This window comes from Diospyros lotus, chromosome 4 (genome assembly GCF_014633365.1).
Source record: "Diospyros lotus cultivar Yz01 chromosome 4, ASM1463336v1, whole genome shotgun sequence".
NCBI classification, from domain to species: Eukaryota; Viridiplantae; Streptophyta; class Magnoliopsida; order Ericales; family Ebenaceae; genus Diospyros; species Diospyros lotus.
Genome location: NC_068341.1, coordinates 43,336,692 through 43,361,207, shown reverse-complemented (window position 1 = coordinate 43,361,207; position 24,516 = coordinate 43,336,692). Strand labels below are relative to the sequence as shown.

The 24,516-nt window shown below is 31.3% G+C and overlaps 2 protein-coding genes and 1 non-coding gene across 5 annotated transcripts; 1 reads left to right on the top strand and 2 right to left on the bottom strand.

Annotated features, from left to right (window-relative positions):
* Positions 1-4,971: 4,971 nt before the first annotated feature.
* On the bottom strand, positions 4,972-5,053 carry TRNAS-GCU (transfer RNA serine (anticodon GCU)). Its single transcript has one exon. It is a non-coding gene; the product is annotated as a tRNA-Ser (tRNA).
* A 3,606-nt stretch (positions 5,054-8,659) lies between these two features.
* Positions 8,660-12,446, top strand: LOC127798807 (uncharacterized). 3 transcript variants are annotated; one of them, XM_052332419.1, is made up of 6 exons: positions 8,660-8,947; positions 9,064-9,105; positions 10,177-10,292; positions 10,511-10,616; positions 10,896-10,949; positions 11,378-12,446. In XM_052332419.1, the coding sequence occupies exons 1-6, from the start codon at positions 8,699-8,701 to the stop codon at positions 11,534-11,536; spliced, it is 726 nt and encodes a 241-aa protein (XP_052188379.1). In that variant the 5' UTR covers positions 8,660-8,698; the 3' UTR covers positions 11,537-12,446. The 3 variants fall into 3 exon arrangements, with proteins under 3 accessions (XP_052188379.1, XP_052188378.1, XP_052188380.1); XM_052332418.1 differs by having other exon boundaries at positions 8,660-8,983; XM_052332420.1 differs by having other exon boundaries at positions 8,660-8,983; positions 10,896-10,958; positions 11,378-11,513.
* Positions 12,447-13,326: 880 nt separating this feature from the next.
* On the bottom strand, positions 13,327-15,602 carry LOC127800003 (transcription factor bHLH106-like). The gene is made up of 3 exons (XM_052334358.1): positions 14,929-15,602; positions 14,518-14,790; positions 13,327-14,171 (listed from the first exon to the last, which is right to left on the bottom strand). Exons 1-3 carry the CDS (start codon positions 15,076-15,078, stop codon positions 13,680-13,682), a joined length of 915 nt encoding a protein of 304 aa, XP_052190318.1. The 5' UTR covers positions 15,079-15,602; the 3' UTR covers positions 13,327-13,679.
* Between the last annotated feature and the right edge of the window lie 8,914 nt (positions 15,603-24,516).

The following is a 24,516-nucleotide window of genomic DNA, read 5'->3' as shown; positions in this document are numbered from 1 at the left end:
AAATCGCACCAAATCAGACCGCAAATGCAGTGCAGTTTGGCCGCACTCAAACCAGACCGTGGTCTGATTTTATCAAAAAATTGCACTAGCGATTTGATTTGCTGAAAATGATTCAGATCGGCCAAATCGCACCATGAACACCCCTAAATCTATGTATATTTGTATTTGTATGGGTATATAAATATATATAAATACAAATATACCTACACATGAAAAGACTTTCCATTAATTTGAGATAATGGGTCGTTCCTAAGAGAATAGATCATTCTATTCCTTCGTAATAACCAAATAATACTTTTGTGGGAATCATTCTCATTCTCATATCCATTCCCTTGCCCCTTTGTTCCATCAAACCAAACATGACATCATTCTCATTTCTATTCTATTCCCTCAAACCACAAGAGCACTTTTGGTGTGTTTGGCTCAAGAATAAGGGTGTTCCAATTTTGGTCTAGATCGAAAAATCAGATCGGGTTAAACCCAAAAATCTGGTCCAATTCAACACAGAATAACTTTATTCCGATTTTTAATCTACAAAATTTAGAAAATCAATCTCCATCAGGTTCTAATTTTGGTCCAAAGACCAAATAAATTACTATATGTATATAGATACTCGATTCGATCTTCGATTTTTAATCTAAATTTTTTTATTTTTATTTTGATTCGATCCAATTTAAATCGTGTGAATTGTTTGAAGAACACGTCCGGGTGGAATATTGAATTCACAATATTCATACATATCATCTCATCTATTACCGCAACAATTGCGGAATAAACTAAGGAAAATGGAAGTCAATTCTACAACCATCCAAGTGTCCGTTACGTATGGAGTTGGCCATTGGAGAAAGCGAAACATCAAACTCGAACGGTTGGGTTCCAACGTGATTGATGGCCCTCGTTCTTTCGAGTTTTGTTGGGTCGAGAACATAGTTAATGTAACGGTGATATCATCATATTTTTATATTAATTAGGATTGCGCTATTTGTACAAAAAAAAATGGTTCATAAAACTCTTTACAAGCACGATATATCGCGATTTTGTTCACACCTCATCTCCCCACCGCTGTAACCTCCAGCAACCGACGACCACTGAAACCAATCGATGATGCAACAGGCAATAAGCAGCGAGGGCAAGGCGGGTGAGAGAGAGAGAGAGAGAGAAAGTGTGTGTGTGTGTGTTTTGGGTCATTTATCATAGGGGTAAATTGGTCATTTCATTATTTTGTAAAATTTTTTGTACACTGCCTTATGTACAAATAGCATTATCCTATTAATTATTAGCAAGAGTGTGCAAAAGTTAGGTTTAATCGAGATAGTCGAATCAAATTAATTAAAATTGTTAGTTTAGTTTGGTTTCAACTAAAGGTTAATTCGGTTTAGTTATCAAATTTAATAATTTCAGTTATTTTAGTTCGGTTCACTTTTTGTATTGAAAAAAATCAAAATAATTGAACTGGCCAAAAAATATTTTTTTGGGGGGGTTTTTTCGATTTGTTCAGTAAGGGTTTTTCAATTTTTTTGGTTTGATTTTTCAATTTTTTTGGTTTTTTTTTTTTTTTTGTTCCATTTTTTGGGGGGTTTTTTCAATCGATTCAATTTTTTCATATTTATTCAATTTTTTGATTTGTTCGATCAGTTTGGATTTTTTACACAATTTCGATTTATTTGATTTTAGTATTTTGATCAGTTCAATTATCGCCCCTAATTATTGGGTATTTTATATTTAAAGAAAGGGTAAATTACATTTATTAGTCTTTAAATGTTATATTTTGTAATGAATTGATTATTATAATTTAATTTTTATCACCATAGTTGTTAGATTTTGATTTTTGTTACAAGTTAATCCCTCTTTTGATTTGTCTTAAATCTTTCTTAATGGAAACTAGCCCGTTATTAATATAAATATCAAAATTACTTGTGTTGTGTCATGGACCAAAATCCATTAAAAGCCCAAAAATTTTGAGCTTTAAGGCGCATATTTCCCTAAAAATAGGAGTCTTACATAACACACAAACTAGATAACTTCGATATTTAATTTTTTTTTCAAATTTTATACAAAACTCATTTTAGAAAAGGGATATACAATCATTCATAAAGAATTCTATCCAAAAGAGTAAGATAAATGTTATATCCAAGAATATTAATTTTAGTAAAATTAAGAAAAGTTAAGACAAATGTTATATGTAAGAATGTTAATTTTGAATTATTTCGGATTACTACATGTTTATTTATAAATAGACAAACATGCATTACAAAATATTTGCGTCTTTGATACTGATGTGACACTACCTAAATTACAAGACTACCCCCACGCGCAAGTAATCTCGCTCACCACGTGAATTGCCTGAGAGATTGACACGTGGCAAGCCCATAATTTGGAGTGGAGTTCGAAAAATTCAGGCTGGACCACGAGACTGGTTTCAGCTTGATCAATGTCCTCGGACGTCGTGCTCGCCCATCTTGAGTTTTATCTCGAGTACCCCATAATGGACATGGCTATAAAAGTAGAGGTCCTCATCAGGTATGACAAGCTCTTTAGCTCTTACATTTTCTACTACCCGTATTTACTCTAAGCGTCGGAATCTACCATGGAGGATTCTAACCCCGTCACTCCGTTGTCTTGGAAGTTGTATTCCCAAGACTCGACACACCCAAGTCCGAAGTACTATTCTCAAGGTCCATTTGTTAAAACGACACGAGGTGATCGGTCTCAAATACAGATACTCATAGAAATTTTGTTTTACAATTTTTATTATTTTTAATTTTAATTTAAATATCAAAATATTTATACAGAGATAACCCTGCCTCAACAGTGACATCTTATAGCTTTTACATGTGTTTGATTGAAAAAAGATGAAAAAAATAAATATTTTCTAATTCTATGAAAAATAATTCTCACCTCCCTTAGTTATAATTTTTTATAGAAAATGGATCAAAATATGCTTCAATATGTTATATTATAAAAATTTTCTATGAAAAATATTAAGGAATCAAACATAGAAGCATAATTTTTTTTTATTATTATTATGACGTTTTTCAGAAAAGAATTCCAATCAATCTTTTATCGGTTCAGTTGGCCTTTTTGACTTCCATGTCTTGAGAAGAAAAGAACGGGCTGTGAGTCACCGCGTGAAGAATACAAGTCGGTCGCAGCCGCATTTGAAATTGAGAACCCAACCACGAAAATATTAAACGAAAACTTGTATTTTGTATTAACATAATAATTATATATTATATTAATAAAATATTTAATATATTAATATACAAATATCAGTCAGAGCTGTTAACAAATCACTTGAATTGATAACTCAACCTGAACTTGACATGAAATTAGTGGGCTGATTTAGTTAACTCTTAATAGGTTTGAGTTATTATTGGGTCCACCTAATAAATGTTTATTGGATTTGAGTTAATAATATGTCAACTTAAAATAATCCAAAATCAACTTTATAATAAGTCAAGTTTAAATAAGTCAATTTAAAATTTAAAATTGAAATTGACTCATTATGACCCATTAATTAAAATATTTAGTAATGTTCAAAATATTATCGGCAACTTTTAAAATTTCCTTTCTTTCACAATTTTTACACAAGATTTTAGGGTGCGTTCTCTTTACTTTTCAATTTTCAATTTTGATTTTTGAATTCATTTTCAGTTTTCTGTTTTGGTACTCTGTTTTTAAAAAATTGAAAACGCGTTCTCTTTGACATTTTGAAAAATTATTTTTCAAAATAGAAAATTAAAAAACGGGTTCTCTTTGAAATTTTGAAAATATTTTTTTAATGATATTTTATTCAATAAATTTGATTATTAAGTAAATTATAAATATTTAATATTAATATATTATTAAGAAAATATATACATTTTAAAGTTAATGAATTTTATAATATTTTTTTTCCATTACAATAATAAAATATGAATAAATAAATAAAAAAATATGTTTTGAGTTTTGAGTTTGTTTTGGATGAAAACACTCCAAATAATTTTTTGTTGTTTTGAGTTTTCTTTATAATTTTTTTTTGTGTTTTTAAAAATACATTTTTAAAAACAGCAAAGAGAATGCGTTTTCATTATTTTAGAAAATTAAAAATTAAAAATGACTTGAAAACAGTAAAAAGAACACAACCTTAATATTTTAGTTATTTTTCAAGTTATATCATAGATGATTGATCTACTGTTCTTAGTTTGTCTTAATTATTTTGGATTGATCATAAGAATCAAAATAAAAATAATTATTTAATTAATAATTTGTGAGTTATTTTATTTTTAATTTTAATATTTTGATTATTATTTAAATTTAAATAGGTACTTAAATAGATTAATGAGTTAATCTAATATAAACATGTTAACCTTAATAGGCAATACTTGTTTAGTTATGCTTAGAGTCAGATTGAGAGTTATTGATTTAATAAACTAATAGATCAAGTTCAGGCTAAACTATAATAAATTATGACCTGTTAATGGTTTGACTTAAACCTGACCTCTTTATATATTTTGACACTCTATTTTAAATCTTAAAATTAAATGTACAAGTAGAATTTCTAAATTTTGACGTACAAAATGTAGCGAAAGAAAGATAATAAGACAAGAACGAAACAACGTTGCTTAAGAGTTAATACATTAATGTATTATATATTTATATTAATAAAATATATAATATAATATATAAATATACAATCATTATTTTAAAGAGTTTTGATCTTTTAAACATTGTTATTTACTTTATACTAAGCAACGTTGATGTGACAATTCAAATATAATGATTATGTAAGGTCCACTTATTTAATTCTTTCAACACAATAACTTGATAAGGTGGTTCCCACATCATTATATTTGATTTGTCACGTTAACGTTACTTAGAAGATCAAAACTTTTATTTTAAGTATCAAATTTAAATATACAAGTATTATTTTTGCATATTAAAATAAAAAATGTAGCAAAAGGAAAAAAATAAAATGAGAAAATAAAACGACGTCGCCTGAGAGATTCGAACTCTCGCGGGGAAACCCCATGTACTTAGCAGGCACACGCCTTAACCACTCGGCCAAAGCGACACGTTGCTCAGTAAATAATTAGAGGAGAATAAATGGATTGACTTTTACTAAATTAAAATTTGATTGACTTTTTTTGTTAGGTAATTTGATTGACTTATTAAAACTAACCCCCCAACATTTGAAGGGGTGCTTTAATTGAGTTGGAAATATAATTTAATTGTAAGGGTGTTTATTCAGCTCGATTCAATTTAATTTAATTTTAATTGTTCTTAATTTTTTTAATATAAAATTTAAAAAAATAAGAAAATATATACTTTTTAAATAATATTTTTTATTAAAAAAATATAAATAATAATTATTGTTACTTAAATATAACAATAAATTTATTTGTAACGGAAATGTGTATTGATCAAAGTCTTTGGGAGACCTGTAAATGAGAAAATTGGTTAGGTGCATAAATGAGTCTTTTTCGCAGACCCTATGATATTTAAGTCAATCTCCTAATTTAAGTGTAGAAAATAGTGTAAGTAGAACTATAGTTAGTGTAGAGTTTTGAACATACATCAACTGAATGAAAGTTCTCCTATTTATATAGAGATGATGATACTAACATGTGGAGGAAAAATCACATTTTTTAGTAAGCATATCATATGCCCTTTTGGATTTGTAGGCAAGCATATCGGAGGTAGGTTTGACTCTTTTTTTATAGTCTTGTATAAATAATATCTGAAGATCAAGTTTCTCTAGATCTATAATCTCTTGAAAAGATATCTTGCGCTATTGGAGAAAGGCTTCTGAGTTTGGATGGCCACAAAAGTCTCCCGAACAAAGATCTTTTTGTTGTCGAGTGACTTGAGAAGCTCTCTTGGAGACATCGAGAAAAATTTTTGAGATGGGTCACTCAGTTTAAGGTCACTCGAGTCTTTCGAGTTGAGGTCACTCAGTTTTAGGTCACTTATGTCTCCCGAGTTGGGATCACTCGAGTCTTCTTTTGATAAGAGTCTTCCAATGAACCTTTGGGCTTCTTTTTTTTAAGGCCCGAGATCATCCTTGAGTATAAGAAGAATCAATTAGTTTACCTTTTAATAATATATTATATGTATATTATAATATTATTTATTATTACAATATTAATAAATAATATTATTTATTTTTAAACGATTTTGGCTTGGACTAGACTAAATTGAAAATTGATTATTGGTGGAGACCGATTTCCAATTCAAACTAGAATTTGAATACCCTACATAATTGATTTTTAGTCTAAAGTTTAGGCGTTGAAAATAAAAGTACTTAATTGTTTTATTTTCCCACATTTAAGATTTTTACAACAGAAAAAAAAAGGAAAATGCACAATTACCTAAATAATAATTTAAACAGTTTGAAGAAATATAATTTAATGATAATTAATGTATGTATATATCATGGATTGATTATCAATGTACATGAAAAATGAAAATAATTAAAAATTATTTAATGTTGTGTAAAAAAATATGTTAATATATAAATACGCTTCAATTCTTTAAAGTATTGAAGTTTATCGATAATAGTTTATATTTGTAAAAGATTAGGTACATCTATAATTTTATATTATAATTTTGCTACTTAAAATCAATTAAAATTCATAATTTTATAACTAAATACAAAATTTAAACCGGGAAAAAATTATTTTATTAGGACGATTAGTCGATTTCACAATTTACTAAAGCGACGAATCTAAATAAAACCACTTTGAATGGTTTTTCTATTCTTGAAACATAGTTGATCACTAGTTTTGTAAAATCACAGTCCATGTGTCCAATCCAAAAACATAAGATAATAAGGGAATATTGAGAAATAAAGGCCCAAAAAGTTCAAGAGACGTTCTAGTCTCTTGTGTTTTAAAGATTGTCAATGAGATCATCTTTGACAATTAGATTAAAAGAGACTTTTCCGAGAGATATTAAAATCTCTTTGAGATTTGGTAAGTTCCCCATTGTCCTCTTTGACACTCATCTTTGCCTAAACTTATCATTGATACTTTAAAAGTTAAAACAAATAATCTCAAAAAATAAGAATATTCTTTTATATATTAGCTTCAACTTCTATAAATAGAAGATGGCCTCACCAAGTATGCTAAAAATACTATAAAAATTATACTACTTTCTCTTTTGATTTTAAGTGAATCCAACTTAGGCATTGAAGGCCCTGTGCAAGAAACACTTCGCTTCCTTTGATTGTCTTCTATTTTACAAATATTAAAAACTCTCTTTTAACTATAAATTTATTATTATATCTTGACAACAATAATAATTTAGCAATTTGATTTAGTCAATTTGAGTAATTCAGTTCCCTAATTAAAAGAGACGCTCAGGAAAGAGATATTGTAATGGATATGGGTGTCAATGGTTTGGATTGGTCTGGTTCTATAAGAATTCAGTAATCGAACCATTTTTAACAGTTCCGAAAAAATAAGAATCGTAATCGAACTATTATATATATAAAACCAAATCATGACTAATCTGTCACACCAGACCAGTTTCGATTCTATCTAACTAACATTTAACTTCTAAATACTTTTGCAAAATATGAAATTACAAACAAATTTGTTAATTAAAAAAAAACTCATAAATTCATTAATGTTTCAAATCTTGAAGTAAAAGTAGAACAAAATAATTCATAAACTACCTCATCAAATGAGATTATATCGACCATTTTGTATAGCAATAGTGCATAAAAGTTTAGAAATAAATGAGTTCATGAATTTCGCTAGTTTCCTAGAAAGTGATACTATTTATGCGTATGTGTATATATATACCTAAAAAATTAAAATATATATATAAGTATAATATCGATTTCGGTTCGGTTCGAACCACGATTTGAAAAAAAAAAAAAATCAGTAACCAAACTAAATATATCGGTTCTTAATTTTTTAGAACCAAAACCAAACCATTGAACCATAGATCCAATCCAAAAGGCACGGTTCGATTCGGTTTGGTCCGGTTAACTGATTTTCGGATATTTTTTGACACCCCTAGTAATGGAATAGAAATAAATAGATTTTTTTTTAATTTTCCTCTAAAATTCCATTTTTTGTCTTTCTCTAACTGGGGAGATAAATGAATAAAATATTTATTTTTAAGTATTAGCAAGATTACAATTAATAAGCAAAAAAGAATAACATTAATAATTTTATAAAAATTCAAATTTGCCCTTTATTTAATTAAATTATATCTTCCCGTTAAAAGCATAAACAATTAAAATTTGTTTTTTTAGTATATTCCCATTTTAAATAAAAAATTATTTTACATTATTTTACACACAAAAATATTTTCATTCATTGCCAACTCACTCATTTGCATTCCATTCTGTTATTTACTCTTTCCCAAACAAAGCCTTATTGGAAGTCCTCTGTTCACCAATCTTTAATTAGGAAAATTACACTTGACATCCTTAGAATTTATTATAAATACGAGAAGTACCTCATACTTTTTAAAAATTACATTCACTACTATTATTATTATCTAAAAATTATATTAAATTACCCTTTGAAGTTAGGCTAAAGTTTTATAAAAGGACTAGGCCCAAAAGGTAGGCAGACACTTGGGCTGGTTTGGGCCTTTGCCATGGGCCCAGACAAAGAAATGCTGAACGACGGCGTTTTGGAGCATTTCAACGGCGTCGTCGGAAAGCAAGAGAGGGTTGCACAAAGCGGCCACGAGTGCCCAAATGCAGGTGGCGATTTCGCTGTGGAATCCCTTTAACCACCGGTATCGCCGGAGTCTCTTCCTAATCGCCGGCGCTAAGAAACCGATGGTCACCGTCGCCTCTTCCGGCTGCAGCAGCAGCAGCAACCCTGGGGCTTTCACCACCCTCAAGGAGAGAGTCACGCTCTCTCGCGAGATTAAGAAAAGCAAATTCATCGCCATCGCCGCCCCTATCTCCGACGAGCGCTCCGCTCACTCCTTCCTCTCCGAGGTCAGTTACTTCCAGACTGCATTTTCAAATTTCGGTGTAGGTTTCCTGAGCTCGTCTGTTCTTCCGTTTCTTTTCTCAACAACTCTTCTGTCTGTTTGATTAATTGATGGATACAGGTCCAGGATACACGCGCTACGCATAATTGTTGGGCTTACAAGGTATATAGACGTATAGTTGTGTCATTTCCATTGTTGATTTTGGCATTGGAACTGTTGTTAGTGGTGGACAAGATAGCATTTGGCTGGCTGTTGGTTAGTTAATTTTATGATATTACTTCATCTAATTGTATGTATGAAGCCCCAATCCAAGTTTTGAACTTCAAAAAAACTCTGAATCAGTAACAAAAATTGATTGCTTTTTATTAACTAGGGCACTCACTTTTCTTATCTATTATATTTTATATATCCATTTTGTTTATTACTGAAAGTCATGAGGGGCATTTGGTATGTCAAATCCTGTCAAATTTCTGAATTTTGAAAATACCTTAAAGATTAAAAAGTAGAATTTATTATAATATAAAATGAAAAATTCATGTGCTGAAGCTAGTCTAGTTTCCTTAGAAGAACTAATGAGCCCTTCTGCAATAAAATGAAAAATTATGATAACATAATATAAATCCCCGTTGAATGTTTTCAGTATTAACCGTCCACAAGAAACTTTCGGCATTGCTGAATGACTAGGTTTCAACTGAGCCACCATCTAGTCTCATCCCAGGGAATTTGGATTTTTTATGTGAAAGCTATGGTGGTAATGATATCTTTGTTGCCTTCCACTTTTCCTTGAACGTCGTGGTCGTGGGACTTGCAACTTTTCTCTTTACATGTGTGTCATGGAATAAATTTCATGCAAGAGATATGTGAGTATAGGAGGGAGATAATCCCCAAGGAAAATTGAACAAAATGTGGTTGTAGTCTCATCCCAGGGAATTTGGATTTTTATGTGAAAATTATGGTGGTGGGACTTGCATGGTTTCTATTATCATGTCTGTCATGGATTAGAATTTGTGCAAGATATATGTAATGTCAAGGGAGAGCTCATGGTAAGTGCGTTCAAGTAATGATATCTTTGTTGCCTTCCACTTTTCCTTGAATGTCGTGGTCGTGGGACTTGCAACTTTTCTCTTTTCATGTGTGTCATGGAATAAATTTCATGCAAGAGATATGTGAGTATAGGAGGGAGATAATCCCCAAGGAAAATTGAACAAAATGTGGTTGCTTTTTGCATCTTAGGTTGGTGATCAATCCAGGAGCAATGATGATGGTGAACCATCTGGCACAGCTGGTAAACCAATACAATCTGCGATTGTTTCTTCAGGAATAGACAGAGTGATGGTCGTTGTGATAAGGTATAAGTTTCCCAAATATTTATGAACCTGAGCTACCTTTATATATCAGCATCTGTCTGATAAAGTGTTTCACTACTGCCTAGTGTGTGATTCTGCAGTAATACTCTTGCATCACTGGAAGCTTCTCTGCATGATTTCTTGTGTCTCTGTATTCATGCTTGGATAATCCTTTAACTTATTAACATTTTGTTTATCTAGTTTTCTTGTCTTAATTTTAGGTACTTTGGAGGTATCAAGCTAGGTACTGGAGGATTAGTCAGGGCTTATGGTGGAGTTGCTGCAGAATGTTTGAAAAATGCACCAACTGTTCTTGTGAAATCAAAAGTAAAAGATCTCTCTCTCTTTCTCTCTGGTTCTGCGAGAGTGACTTGTGTGTGTGTGTGTGTCTTTAGAATGTACTATATCTATCTGATTTTATTACTTACTTTTCTTTTCTTTTCTGCTGATACTGAGTTTATTTTGTCTTAAATGGATAAAATTGTCTCATCCAGATGAAAGCTCTGTTTCCTGCGTCTTTTTTTTTTGTCAGTTTATTCCTGTTCACATTTTTTTTAAACTATTGATTTGACTGTTGAGGCTGATAATTATTATGAGAAATTGTAGGTGCCAATGGGTCTTGAGGTTCCATATGATCTTCTGGGAGTTGTGTATCATCAGGTATGATAGGTCAGATACATCCTACTACTTGTTTTGACATTGAAACTCTCTTTTAATTGGGCATGAAAAGCTTAAAGATCCTTCCCACCTCCAGCATCTCTTCCAACCTGTGTGCCTGGATTCTTATTTCTTGTTACCTTGTTTAATAGTTATTGCTATTGGTTCAATTTTGTTCTGACTAGCATGCTTGAATGGTATTATTAATTGCCTTTTCTCATTCTCACTCTTGTTTTTGGCAGGCTAGAGTAGTTTCTCATTGTTTTCTCGTCCTTACATATTACATAACAAGTAATGTGCTAGTGTTGAATTATCCAATGCTTTTGTAATTGTGATTGAGAAGGAAGCCGCTGAATAAAGTAACATATAAAGTTTTTTCGTCCAAGACTTCTCTTACAACACATCGTTCACTTCTTGGTGGTGATCTGCAGCTACAATCTTTTGAAGTTGAAGACATCAATCAAGATTATGATACTGGGAAAGACAACACAACCATGGTCACTTTCAAAGTCGATTTTGACAGAGTAGAGGGTTTGGAGGATGCCATCAAATCCCATTGTAGCCGAGATATTGTTTTTTACAAACGCTGAACCAGATTTGAGCAATCATCCTATTGGTTCTTGATTCACTTTCTCTAGAGGTACCAAGAACACGAATACAGTTTAGTTGATCATCAAGGAAACAATTTCAGGACCGGTAATATGTATCCTCTTCCCTTACATCAAATAATACTCTGCTCCTTGCACGGCACTCAATTAGTGGATGGATGCAGTAGGGAGTTGTAGCTTAGATCTGGGCAATTCAGTAGGCATACTGGTGAAGTTGACAAATTCTGGAAAGGTGGCCTTTCTTGTATTTAGAATTTTTCATCTTAGCATTGTCGATATTTATTCTTCCTATATTACACGTCACTTGAAGTTGGCTGAAAGGTGAAAAATGATCTCATTTTTACTTATAAATGCCCACTGCCTGTTAAATTTCCTTTCTCAGCAAAATGATGGCATAATTCTGTGCTCTTAAATGGTTAAGCTGTTCTTCATTCTCGTCTTTTTTCTTCTTTTTTGGGTGGGACAAGTTGGCAGCTGTTTTGGGTTCTTGAGATGAGAAAGATGGAAAATGACGCTCTCAATTGTGACGCGCAGAGGGTCTGACTAGTATTATGTGGGTGGTGTAATGGCATTTTTTGTTTCTTTGTTGCTTTCCTATGAGACCTGCAAAAGGATGCTCTCATCCAGGAGAGTACAGAGAAAGGCCATGAAAGCTCAAGCATATTTACCTTTGCAGATACTGTCTGCTGTAAGAAAATGCTGTTCCTTAGTTATTTGTAAATTGTGATGACAGATGAGAAACTACCCAAGTAGAACTGAGCCAAATCCATATGTTTTGCCTTGTATTTTAACCTTTTTTTTTTTGTGATCACTTTAAATTTTTTGTTATTTCGATTTCACCTTGTATTTATATTTTTTAATCAATTTAATTTTTATATTTTAATATTTTTTTTAATTACTTAAACTTTTCGTTATTTCGATTACACATTTGTGTATATATATTTTTGAGTCAATTTAACTCATGTGTTTTGACATATAAAAAAAAAGAGTTAAATTAGCTCCGAGGTAGTTTTGATAATTTTAAAAACATTTTAGGGTTGTGCTGGAATATTAAAAAATATTAGAAATATGTTTTTAAATTAAAATTATGTTTTTGTTCTACGTTATAGAGAAATAATTTTATTTTTGATGTCTTAACAATCACTTTAGAGATAAAAATAATTTGTATTTATGTTTATTTGAATGAATCATGAAATTTATGTTTATGTTATGATTGAATAGTTATTTTTTTTATAATTTTTTATTTTAAAAATTATATTTAAAAAAAGATTTATATTTTTTATTTACATATTTTTCCTATATTTTCGTTTTTTTCTTTATTTTTTAAAATATATTTCATATTATATCTAGTTCTCGTTTTCATATAACATAATCTTCAACTTTATAAGGTTATTATTGTAGATTTGTCATTTTCTTGAAATAGTCGTTCTTGCATGGCCTTCAGTGCTCGTGCTCTTGATTATCTCCAAAGAGATAAATCACAAATTGAACTTTTAACCCTTGTATAGTGCGAGAATCGAACTTGTAACCTATTAAATTAATATTGATATATTACTCATTTGATCGTTCGATCTATGTCTTGAAAGTATTATTTGTCATTTTCTTGATTATTACAATTGAAAAAGTTATCTCGACAAGGAAGTTTGACACTAATTCATTGTGAGTATTCTTTGTATCATTAATGTGTTATCATATCAATATTAATGCTACAAAAATGACCTAAATATAACATAAAATGTCAAATTTATATATGTAAATAGCATTTTGGTTCCTACAATAAGTTAATAAGGCAAAAAGACTAAACTGCCCTTGCATTGATTTTTGAAATGGTACAAGGAGACATTTGAGTCTTTGTTGGTCTGCAAGAAGGTGCCACAGGCAATGCAATGCATTGCATCATCAACCTGAATACATGCTACTGCTGCTGCTACTGCTACTGCTACTGCTACTGCTACTGCTGCTGCTGCTGCTATATATAATCTACAACTGCAACTCATGCATGATGCATATATATATATACACACACATACATATATGTAAGCATCCAAAAAGAGAACCAAAATTCCATTATATATATATAGATGCCGATGCATGAGCATGACAGTCCCTGTTGGTCCCCAAAAGCTCAGAACTGATGATGAGAGAGACGGGGCCTTTTATTCTCCGGCAAGACATGGCTCAGCCCCGCCGACAAACCCGCTTTGTCCACCACCACCTTCAGTGCTCGCCTCAAGCCCCCCAGACTCTCATCTCCGCCGGCGGCGCACCCCGCCGCCACTTGCACCCACAAAACGCTCTTCAGCCGCCCGCCTACCGTCGCCATCTCCGCCCTCACCACCCTCCCCTCCGCCGCTCTCACCGCCCTGCCCACCTCAGCCATCAGCTCCGGCCGGTCCTCGCAGCACAGCGTGGCCTTTATTAACGAACCTCCCTCGCAGTAACACAGCTTCAGCTCGTCCGCTTCGCTCGGGAACACGTTGATCAGCTGCGTTCCGGCTTCTCCCGGATACTGCCGGCTCTCTCCACCTTCGCCGGCGTTCGTTGCCAGCTCCGTCGTCGTCTTCTTCAGCTCCCTCAGCCGCCGGACTACCTCCGCTAGCAACGAAGCCTTGTCTGTCTAATAACATCAATAATTAAAAAGCAATCAATAAGCAAACAATTTGATAGGCCCGTACGAGATGTCTCAAGCTTGACTTCAACTTCAAGAACATAAATAATAATAAAGTGATGATATTTCAATGGCCAGTTGTTGATGAATGTTGACCAATGAGGATGCAGCACACACTTTCCATATGCACAATTGACAAAGAATTCTTTCAAAAGGGCGGCTTTACTTTTTGAAGGAATCAAGCAATTGGGTTTCACACCATGTTTTAGCGACAAAAAACCAGGTCAATTGTCACCTATGGTTTCGTCGACAATTGTTATGACAAATGGAGAAGACGACGTTTCTTGAAGCTTACTTTGATAGTGTTCGGAACGAGAGTCCGAAGCGTAGCCAAGTGACCGTTGATTCGCTTCCGGCGTCTTCTTTCGGCCTCGCTGTGGCTCTTGCTCGCTGCCGCCGCCTTCTCTTCCGCCGTCGACGATCGCGAGCTGCCCGTTGAGTTGCCCAGGTAACTGTTCGCCGCCGCCGCCGCCGACGAGCTCAGCACGCCTTGGAGAAAGTTCGCGGAATTTGAACAGCTTCCCAGTTCATAGTAGCTTGGAATAGAGTACATGACTAACTCTTCGACCTGAAGATCAAAAACCAAACGATCACTTTATAGTCAAGACAGAGATATTACCTTCTCATGGAGAACTCTACGAGGATGATGATTCAGAAACCAAACAACTCAATAATTAAGAACCGAAGCATTAAAGAGAATAGAAACCTGGGTTTGGTTTTGCTCTTCTTGATGATACGACTGTAATCTGATAGATATATGTTTGATGCAGTTATCGAGGATTCCTCCCCTTTGAATGATTTGCTTCAATTTATAAGCTTTCGAGTGAGTGAAAGATGCTGCCAGCTTGTTGGACATGATCTATGATTTTGTTTTTTTTTTTTTTTGTTTTCAAAAACAAAAGCTTTTGAAAATTTTAAAACCCATTTACTTTGACGTAGATTTAACTTTTATGTTAACATGAGTAAGACGTTGTAAAAGAATGACAATTGCACGCTGTTAACTGTTAACCCTCCTGTGCTGGTGACTCGGGCTGGTGAATAGTCTCTAATCCATTCATTTTGACTGAGAAAATCCAAAAACCCAATGCCGAGAAAAGAAGAAAGGAGATGCGAAGTGAGACAGAAAGGAATATTTTTCCCGAGAAAGTTGATTTTGCTGGGAAGAAAGTTCAGGAAAAAGGAAGTGGGCAATCATTCTGCGGCGCAGTTGATTACGGCAATGCCAAGAAAAAGCAGAAGCTTTGTCTCCCTCTTTCTGCTGCTGCTGCTGCAAAGCCTTCTTCTCTGGACTCACACTGAATGTTTGACCTCTCCTGCTGCTGCACACTGTCTGTACCCTTCATACTTATCTTCAATTTCTTTCTTCTGTTTAGCCCCTGCACAGTTGCGTGCCATCTGTTTGTGGAAATTACCCAACCAAACTTCTATTTCTTGTCTCCACATTTTTGTTTGGCTAAATCACATCTAAATTCTCTAAATTCCTCTTAGTCTCGTAGCTAAGATCTTAACTTATATACCACCATGTAGTAAACTTGCTTCAAATCATCATTCATATCTACAATATTATATATCATATCCCCCACAAAAGTATCTTAACTAATCGTCGAAATAAATTTTTAGAACACAAAAATTACTCACCTAATTTAAAATAAATCTTATTACACCCAAAATCAAATTCTATATAAATGTTTACATAAAATAAATAAAAAGATTTAAACTCATAATTTTAACCTTATCCCGAGGCCTCGTAAACATATTGTTTATTACTGGACAACTAATTAAATCTCAAATAACATAACAAAATTAATTATGAATTGTTTAAATCTAACAATGAAATTTCGACCCCATATCAAAATTTTGGTAATTTTAATTTTTAATATAAATGATATTTGGACACTACATACATGAATTATATATGTACATTAATATGATATAAGATATATAATACATTTTTTTATATATGAGTGTTGCAAAAATATCAAGAGTCTCTAAATAACATATTTGAATGAACCGGATCAAAAGAGTGGATGTGAACCGGGTCAAAACATTCAAACTTGGCAGCTGGATGGTCTGGTTGACAGTTGACAAGAGTCATTATATCACTGCCCCTTTTGCCTACATTTACATTAAGCTTGTCACTATAAAGTACTTTTCCCCTTTTTTTTTTATTGTAACTTCTCTTTTCAATATTTTCTTTTTCTAAAATTTTCATAATTTATAAAAAAATTATTTACCAAAATACTAGCTCTAGGTAGTCCTCGTGACACATGTTCGATTAGGAGCGTGCATTATTCGATTAAAATTGAATTTTCAAATGGCATAGAATTAGTTCGATTTAATGTTTTACTTTTTTACGGAACAATTTCTGGTTAAATTTTGATTCTCGATTTGATTTTAACATTAATATTTTAGTTTTTAGCTGAGTTGGTTGAAATGTATAATTGATTTGCAAGAATAAGTCTAAGTTTTAGATTATTTGTGAAATTAATATTACTATAAAAGTGGAATAATGTCTATTACAATATATAGTTATATTTACTAAATAATTTCTAATTAATTTTTCTTCCATTAGTACTTATTTTTAATAAATTGGTCATTTCAGTTAGACCAATAATTTTTTTTTCTATAAATAAAAATTTAATTAAAAATAAATCAATTAGCGACCGTTTAAGATAGAGCATACCTCAACCTTCACAATAAAAGAAAAAAATGTAAGAGAAGATTTAAACTACTAATATATTAATGTACAATTCACCTAACATTAATAACAAATATGTATAAATGTTAGGTGAGATTTTCATCATCTTCATTGTCTGAATCCATCCAGTATATCGCTTCTCTAAGTATTAATTATTTGGACTTTTGACACGAGTGTTAATAGTTATGTTGTCAGCTCTCGATACTCACTAGAATAAGAACTTAGGGTGCAAAACATACTCATAATTTGAACCACTATTTGACGTAAAAGTTAGTATCGGTGATGTCAACCTCCCATAAAATTGGTTTTTTAAAATTTTATTCCCATTTAATTTTTTTTACTAAATATAAATTCAATTCTCAAATCAGCTTCAGCTTGCATGCAGTAAAAACTATTAAAAATGTTTAATTTTATTTTGTCACATAATTAAGCATGTGAAAGGAGGAGATAAGGCTTGGGGGGCAGGAGGTGCCTCATCTGCCCTTATGTGTCCCTTTGAGGTTTTGACCAATAATCAAGTCTTTTGATCATAATTAATGAAGTCCATTAACATGATGCTTTGAATGATGACAAGCTTCTCAATCCTCACCATCCACCAAATGATAGCCTCTATCCCATCCTTACATAAAAGTGTTTTTTTGAGTTTTATCTCCCTTGTTACAAGGAGGGTATTTTGGTACTATTATGAAATTATGTTAATAAAATGAATTTTTAAAATATTTTTTATTTAAAAAAATAAAGATAAAATTTAACCACCAAAATTTGATGTCACGAGCTTTTTAAGTATAAAATATTTAATCTTATCATTTTATTAACTTTAACTTTCATCTATATTTTATTTTATTTTTATTTATATGTGCGTAGCACGAGCCGCACTTCTAGTTGTTAATTAGATGGTTGTTAAGAAGGTATATTTCTATATCAATGCAATTTAAGGGTAAGTTATAATTTATAAGTTATGGGCTAATTTTTGATTTTATAGTTATATCCTAATTGCATCTAATAGCACAAGCTCTCGTATATGCTTAATTCATTTTGGACTTAGAAATTTATATTTGGGAAGGGAATAGTTCTAAGTAGATTCGAGTCAAATGTGAGTGGTGATTTATAAATAATCGATCATTTTTAGTTCTAAGTCGACATTTGCATAAGTTAGTAAGGTAGTAAAATTAAATACACTATGCTCTCAAAGTCATGAGTTTAAATCTTGGTGATTAAGTTTATTTTTATTTTTTTGAAAAAAATATAAAAGGTATTTTGGAAATTCATTATATTGATATGGTTTCATAATACCAAAATACCCTTTTAGCTTATATAATAACTAGAAGTGTGGCCATGTTATGTAAGTGTAAATAAAATATATTTATTTTAAGTAAAAATTTATTAGATGGTAATTGGTAGTTGTGGTCTAGTTTATATATTTGTTGAAGACAAAATTTAAATAAACTTTAAGTTAACAAAATGGTAAAATTAAATAATTTAAACTCACAAAATCATGAGATCAAATATTGGTGATTTAAGTTTTCTTTTATTTTTCAAATAAAAAATATAAAGGGTATTTTGGGAATTCAATTCACTAACATGACTTCATAACACCAAAATGCCCTTTTTGGTTATGTAGTAACTAGAAGAAGTGCAACTCATGCTATATATGTGAAAATAAAAAATAAAATATTTTAAATAAAACTTTATTAGGTGGCAATTGATAATTGTGGATTAATTTTTTTTATATTTTTGAAGGTAAAATTTAAATAAAGATTAAAGTTAACAAAGTGGTAAAATTAAATATTTTATACTCTCAAATTCATGAAATCAAATCTTGGAGACTAAGTTTTATCTTTATTTTTTAAAACAAAAATATAAAAGGCATTTTTAGAATTCACTTTATTGACATAGTTTTATTACACCAAAATATTCTCTTTGTTTATATAATTAGAATCGTGGCAAACGTGCAAATAAAAAAATAAAATATTTTAAATAAAGGTTCATTAGGTGGCAATTGGTAGTTGTGGTTTGGTTTTTATATTTTTTTAGGGTAAAATTTAAATAAAGGTCAAAGTTAACAAAGTGATAAAATTAAATACTTTATACTCAAACTCATGAGATCAAATCTTAGTGATTAAATTTTATCTTTATATTTTTAAACAAAAAAACATAAAGGGTATTTTAAAAATTCACTTATTAATAAGGGTTTGTAACATTAAAATATATTTTTTATTTATATAATAGTATAAATATAAATATATATCCTTTTTGCTAGAATAAAGATTCTAGCCCGTGGCCAAACAAAGAGCATATGAAAAGACCTTGTTAGTGTAGTATAATTTCACAAGGAGAGGGTGAATTGAAAAATTAATTGATAAAACTTGAATCGATTTTTAATTAATCATGATAGCAAGGTTTTAAATCTTGTTTACTAGCTTTAAAATAATGATTTAAAAGCGACAAATTTTGGTTGATTTTTAAAGCATAAGTGATGTAGACAATGATTTAGAAATATAAATAAGTATACGCAAAAAAGACAATTAATTTATATCCGTTCGCCTCTAGTCTATTCCGTTCCCTCTAAGCTTTGCTTTTTCGAGGTATTTCGCTAAGAATAAAAAATAAGTAGAGATTTTAACACAAAATAAGGGACTTGTTAAAAAGAGATGCAAGCATCCATCAAAACAGCCTTTCAATCTTCTACACCATTGTTATGGACTCGAGCTTTTTGAGTTGAAGGCCAAAGGAGGAAGAAGAAGACCTCCGGGCAGCAAAACCCGCTCGAACGGGTCAACAAACACCACCACAACAACACAAAGACTACTGCCAATGGTGACCTCATGGTGGCTAAAATAGATCAAAAGTTTCAAGGGTTTGATTTGGGGTATCTTCAAAGTGTCATTTTTTTAACGTATATATGCACAACTTGAGGTGCACATATCATTAATAGGTGGTGCTTTTATCGTGATCTTGGAAAATTTAAAGAATATCTTAGAATATATTTGTAACATATTGTAATATTATAGATGAATAGTAAAAGAGTGAAGGCATAAATGTACCTTTATATTTAAAAAAGTCATGTGATATTTTAAACTTTCAAAATGTCTCGTTAGACACATCTATTTTAAAAAAGTAAAATTATTAAACACCTTTTAATTTGTATTAAATTAAATTCACTTTTATACTTTACCAAAAAATCCCGTGACACTCAAATTTACTTAAAAAATGTTTAATAGTTTCATTTATTATTTTTTTTAAAACTCAGAGTGTCACAAGATTTTTTTTTGATAAAGTACAAGGATACATTTAATTTAATACAAATTAAAAAAAAATTAATAGTTCTATTTTTTTTAAAGTAAATGTGTATGGAGCGTTTTAAAAGTTTGAGACATTAGAATACATTTTTGTTCAAGTACATGATGTATTTATGTTTTTATCCATAGTAAAATTTACCCTTTGATTAGACTTGGTGGGTGGGTGTAATTCACCCAATAAATAAGACATTAAAATACTTTTCTGGTCAAGTACATGAATGTATTTATGTTTTTACCCATAGTAAAATTTACCCTTTGATTAGACCGTGGAAGGGGGGTTGGGTGTAATTCACCCAATAAATAAGACATTAGAATACTTTTTTGTTCAAGTACATGAATGTATTTATGTTTTTACCTATAGTAAAATTTACCCTTTGATTAGACTTGGGGACTTGGGGAGGGGGGAGGGGTTGGGTGTAATTCACCCAATAAATGAGACATTAGAATACTTTTTTGTTTAAGTACGTGAACGTATTTATGTTTTTACCCATAGTAAAATTTACCCTTTGATTAGACTTGGAGAGGGGGGGGTTGGGTGTAATTCACCCAATAAATGAGACATTAGAATACTTTTTTGTTCAAGTACATGAATGTATTTATGTTTTTACCCATAGTAAAATTTACCATTTGATTAGACTTGGGGACTTGGGGAAGGGGGGAGGGGTTGGGTGTAATTCATCCAATAAATGAGACATTAAAATACTTTTTTGTTCAAGTACGTGAACGTGTTTATGTTTTTATCCATAGTAAAATTTACCCTTTGATTAGACTTGGGGAGGGGGGGAGGGGTTGGGTGTAATTCACTCAATAAATGAGACATTAGAATACTTTTTTTTGTTCAAGTACATAAATGTATTTATGTTTTTACCTATAGTAAAATTTATCCTTTGATTAAACTGGGGGTGTGGGGTGTAATTCACCTAATAAATAATTAAGTAAATCAAGTTTGGCCTACTTTGCAAGATCATTAATGGTGTGTTTGATTAGAATTATTTTTCATAAAAAATGTCACATTAATAAAAAAAATTCATGCTTGTATATTTGATTATTTAACATTTTTCATGGTACAATACATTAAAACATATTTTGGCCCATTTTTCATAAAAAATTGCAACTAAGGGAGGTGAGAATTGTTTTCTAGGAATTGAATTTTTCTTTTTCATCTTTTTCTAATCAAGGGTGTGTTTGATAGCATAAAAATTGTATGGAAAATGTCACATTCGAGGAATTGAATTCTATTTTTATTGTTTGACACATTGCATTTTTCATGGAATTGAATTTTATAGTACAACCATTAAAGCATATTTTGACCTATTTTGCATGAAAAATTTCATCTAGGGGGATATGGTTTTTATTTTTCATGTAAGTTAGAAAATGTTTTCTTTTCCAACTAAATGTTAGTATGGAAATTCCATGAAAAATATCTCATCTAAGGAATTGGATTCCATCTTTATTGTTTGACATACTATATATATTTTTCATATAATTGAATTCCATAGTACAACTATTAAAGCATCATTTGGCCTCTTTTCTATAAAAAATTTCATCTAGAGGGGGTGGTTTTTAATTTCCATACAAGTTAAAAAATATTTTTTTTCCAACTAAATGCTATCAAACACACCCTAACATCTACACCATGTACAAAATTTTCTTAAAATTTTCTGCAACTAGTTATTTTCATTTGCCTTGTATTCAATCTACTTTGTTGATTTATAATTGGATAAATAGTAAAAAAATCTCAAAACATTTTTCACTAATTTATAAATTTATTTAAACATTTTAATTTTAATAATTATATCCTAATTAATTCAATTAAGTGTAATTTTATCTAATATCTAAAATCAATTTGAGAGTCGTATATCATTACTAACGTGGTAAGTTACATGTCATAAAAAAAATTAGTGGAACCTATATATATATACACAAATGAGTAAGACCCGCATGTATTATTATATTTTTTATTTTATATATATATATATAAATCCCACTCATATTTTTTTTATAACAAGTGACGTGCCACATCAATAATAACACATTTCTCCCAAATTAATTTCGGGTTGAAGACCAAATGAGGAAGAAAACCATCGACAGCAAAATCCAACTAAACGAACCAAACATGTAACGACCCGTTAGCGGGTCTAGGAGTTATTAATATTTATTTATGTGCATTGAAAATTTTGCCCTATTAAATTAAATATGAGAAATATTTTTATGTGGGAAAATATATGTAAGTAAATTATGTGTTTAATTTAATGGATTGGGTTGCCTATTTGAGCCTAAGCCCATGTATTAGTGGGTTGTGTTTTAAGTAAATATGGAAATGAGTTATGTTTTAAGTAAATGGAAATTATTTTGTTTAGGACCTAGGATGGAAATAGGCCACTTGGAATTTGACCATTGAAATGGGCTTTGAGCCCATGTGTTTGAAATGGTATGTATTAATGAGTAATGAAATAAATGGAAATGATATGGATTGGGCTTTGAAAATTGGTTAGGTCTATGTGAAATTTAATTTTGTTGTATTAAATGAAGTTATAAAGTTGATTCATTGGGCCAAGTATATGTTGAATTATTGATTTGGGCTTGAGCCCAATTGCAAATTGTGTTTTAAATTAAATGAAAATGAGAATTGTGTCAATTGTCAAAAATGAGCTTGCTTTTTGAATAAAGGTGAGGGTAAAAAGGGGATTACATAATTGGTTTGATAAAGAAAATAAGAAAGAAATAAGAAAAAGGAAAAATGTCCAAAGTGAGTTTATATGTTGATGTTGTGTAAGAAAAAGAAGAAGGCAAAATGGTAATTGGCATAATGGGTTGAATAAAGAAAGGAGAAAAGAAATGAAAAAAAAAAAAAGCAAAATGGCAAAATTGGGCATGAGATATTTTGTGTTGTGTGTATACGAGGGCATTTTGGTAATTTTCGAGGGGAGAGTAGTTGGCAGCCCACTTCTCCCCATCTTTCTCTCCATGCCTTCATGCCCCTTCTTCATTCTTCTCATTCTCCCGGCAAAAGCTTCTCCTTCTTCTTCTATTATCCTTTTTCTTCTTCTTTTTCTCATTCCATTTATCTCCTTGTTTGGAGCTTCAAGAAGTGGGGATGTTGACTTCATCAAAAGGTTTTTTTTCTCTTCGATTTTCTTCAAAAAGGCAAGTTCTTCTTGCACCCTTTTATCGAGTTGTGCAAGTTTTCTATTGTTCCTTTCATTTCATGCAACTCCTCATTCTCACCGGTTTTAATGTATAAGAATACGGCCTTGTGTGTCTCATTTTCTTGCTAAAAATCATTTTTGAAGAAGTTTGATTTTTTTTTTTTCAAAAACTGGTGGATTTTCCATTTAAGATGGTTTTGGGGTCCCTTTGGAAGTCTCCATAGGGTATATTTCATCTCATTTTTCATTCATAGAATGACATTGTGGGTTAGGAAGCTAGAATGAGAGTTTTTGGATGATTGGTGTCCATTTTGTGTGTTTTCGGTGGGTTTTTGGCGAGTTTTCTTCATTCTTGGCCAAGTCGACTCGTTTGGGAGGTCAAGTCGACTTGGCTGCGTTTTGACTACACTACGCGTGCTTCGCTATTTTGGCTATAACTTTTGGTGTAAAAGTTAGAATTGCGATCCATTTGAAGCGTCATAAACTAGAATTCGAGGGCTTTGATTTGATATATAATATCATATATTTTGGTTATGATTTGAGTTGGATAAGGCTTTTCTTAATTCAAATCAAGTAAGATGATTAAAGTAAATTATTTTTAAATACTTCTTTTGATATCCCTCAATCCTCTAAAATGATAGGATGTGGTTGAAGACACCTATATGTATATACATGGGATTCATGTGATAATAGCGTAAATGAGTTGTATGAGGAAGCATGATAATCATTTAGGAAGTTATTAAGAAATGTTCTTGGTTGGCATGTCCATGATAACTCATGTGTGATGCATGACTATCACTATATGAATAATTGCCCTTAAATAATGGAGTTGTCATAAATGGATATGAATGAAATCATATGCATGATCATGATGTGATGTGGCCTAGAATCCTAGTAGGTGATTTTAGGCATGTTGTTGTGAAGTTGTGAAAATGCTGGAATGTGTATGCATAACATATGTATGTATGTCTATATATCGCCTTTGCGCACCTATTATTTTGTACAGAAGAAAGTAAGTGGATATCCCCAAAGTATGCCATGGCAAGAAAGACAATTAATCCGCAAGGAAAGAAATGGAAAAAATGCGGCTTGTCTATAAGGAAGAAAGAAATGGGGATATCCTACCAAGGCGACTCACCCATATTTAT

Bases quoted from the DNA above. Each gene is read 5' to 3' on its own strand.
- LOC127800003 (XM_052334358.1), bottom strand. From the start codon at position 15,078: ATGTCCAACAAGCTGGCAGCATCTTTCACTCACTCGAAAGCTTATAAA. The intron at 14,791-14,928 runs GTTTCTATTCTC...TTTGATCTTCAG, and splicing joins AAGAGCAAAACCAAACCCAG to GTCGAAGAGTTAGTCATGTA. The intron at 14,172-14,517 runs GTAAGCTTCAAG...TGATGTTATTAG, and splicing joins TCGTTCCGAACACTATCAAA to ACAGACAAGGCTTCGTTGCT.
- LOC127798807 (XM_052332418.1), top strand. From the start codon at position 8,699: ATGCAGGTGGCGATTTCGCTGTGGAATCCCTTTAACCACCGGTATCGC. The intron at 10,293-10,510 runs GTATAAGTTTCC...TCTTAATTTTAG, and splicing joins GTGATGGTCGTTGTGATAAG to GTACTTTGGAGGTATCAAGC. The intron at 10,950-11,377 runs GTATGATAGGTC...GGTGATCTGCAG, and splicing joins TGGGAGTTGTGTATCATCAG to CTACAATCTTTTGAAGTTGA.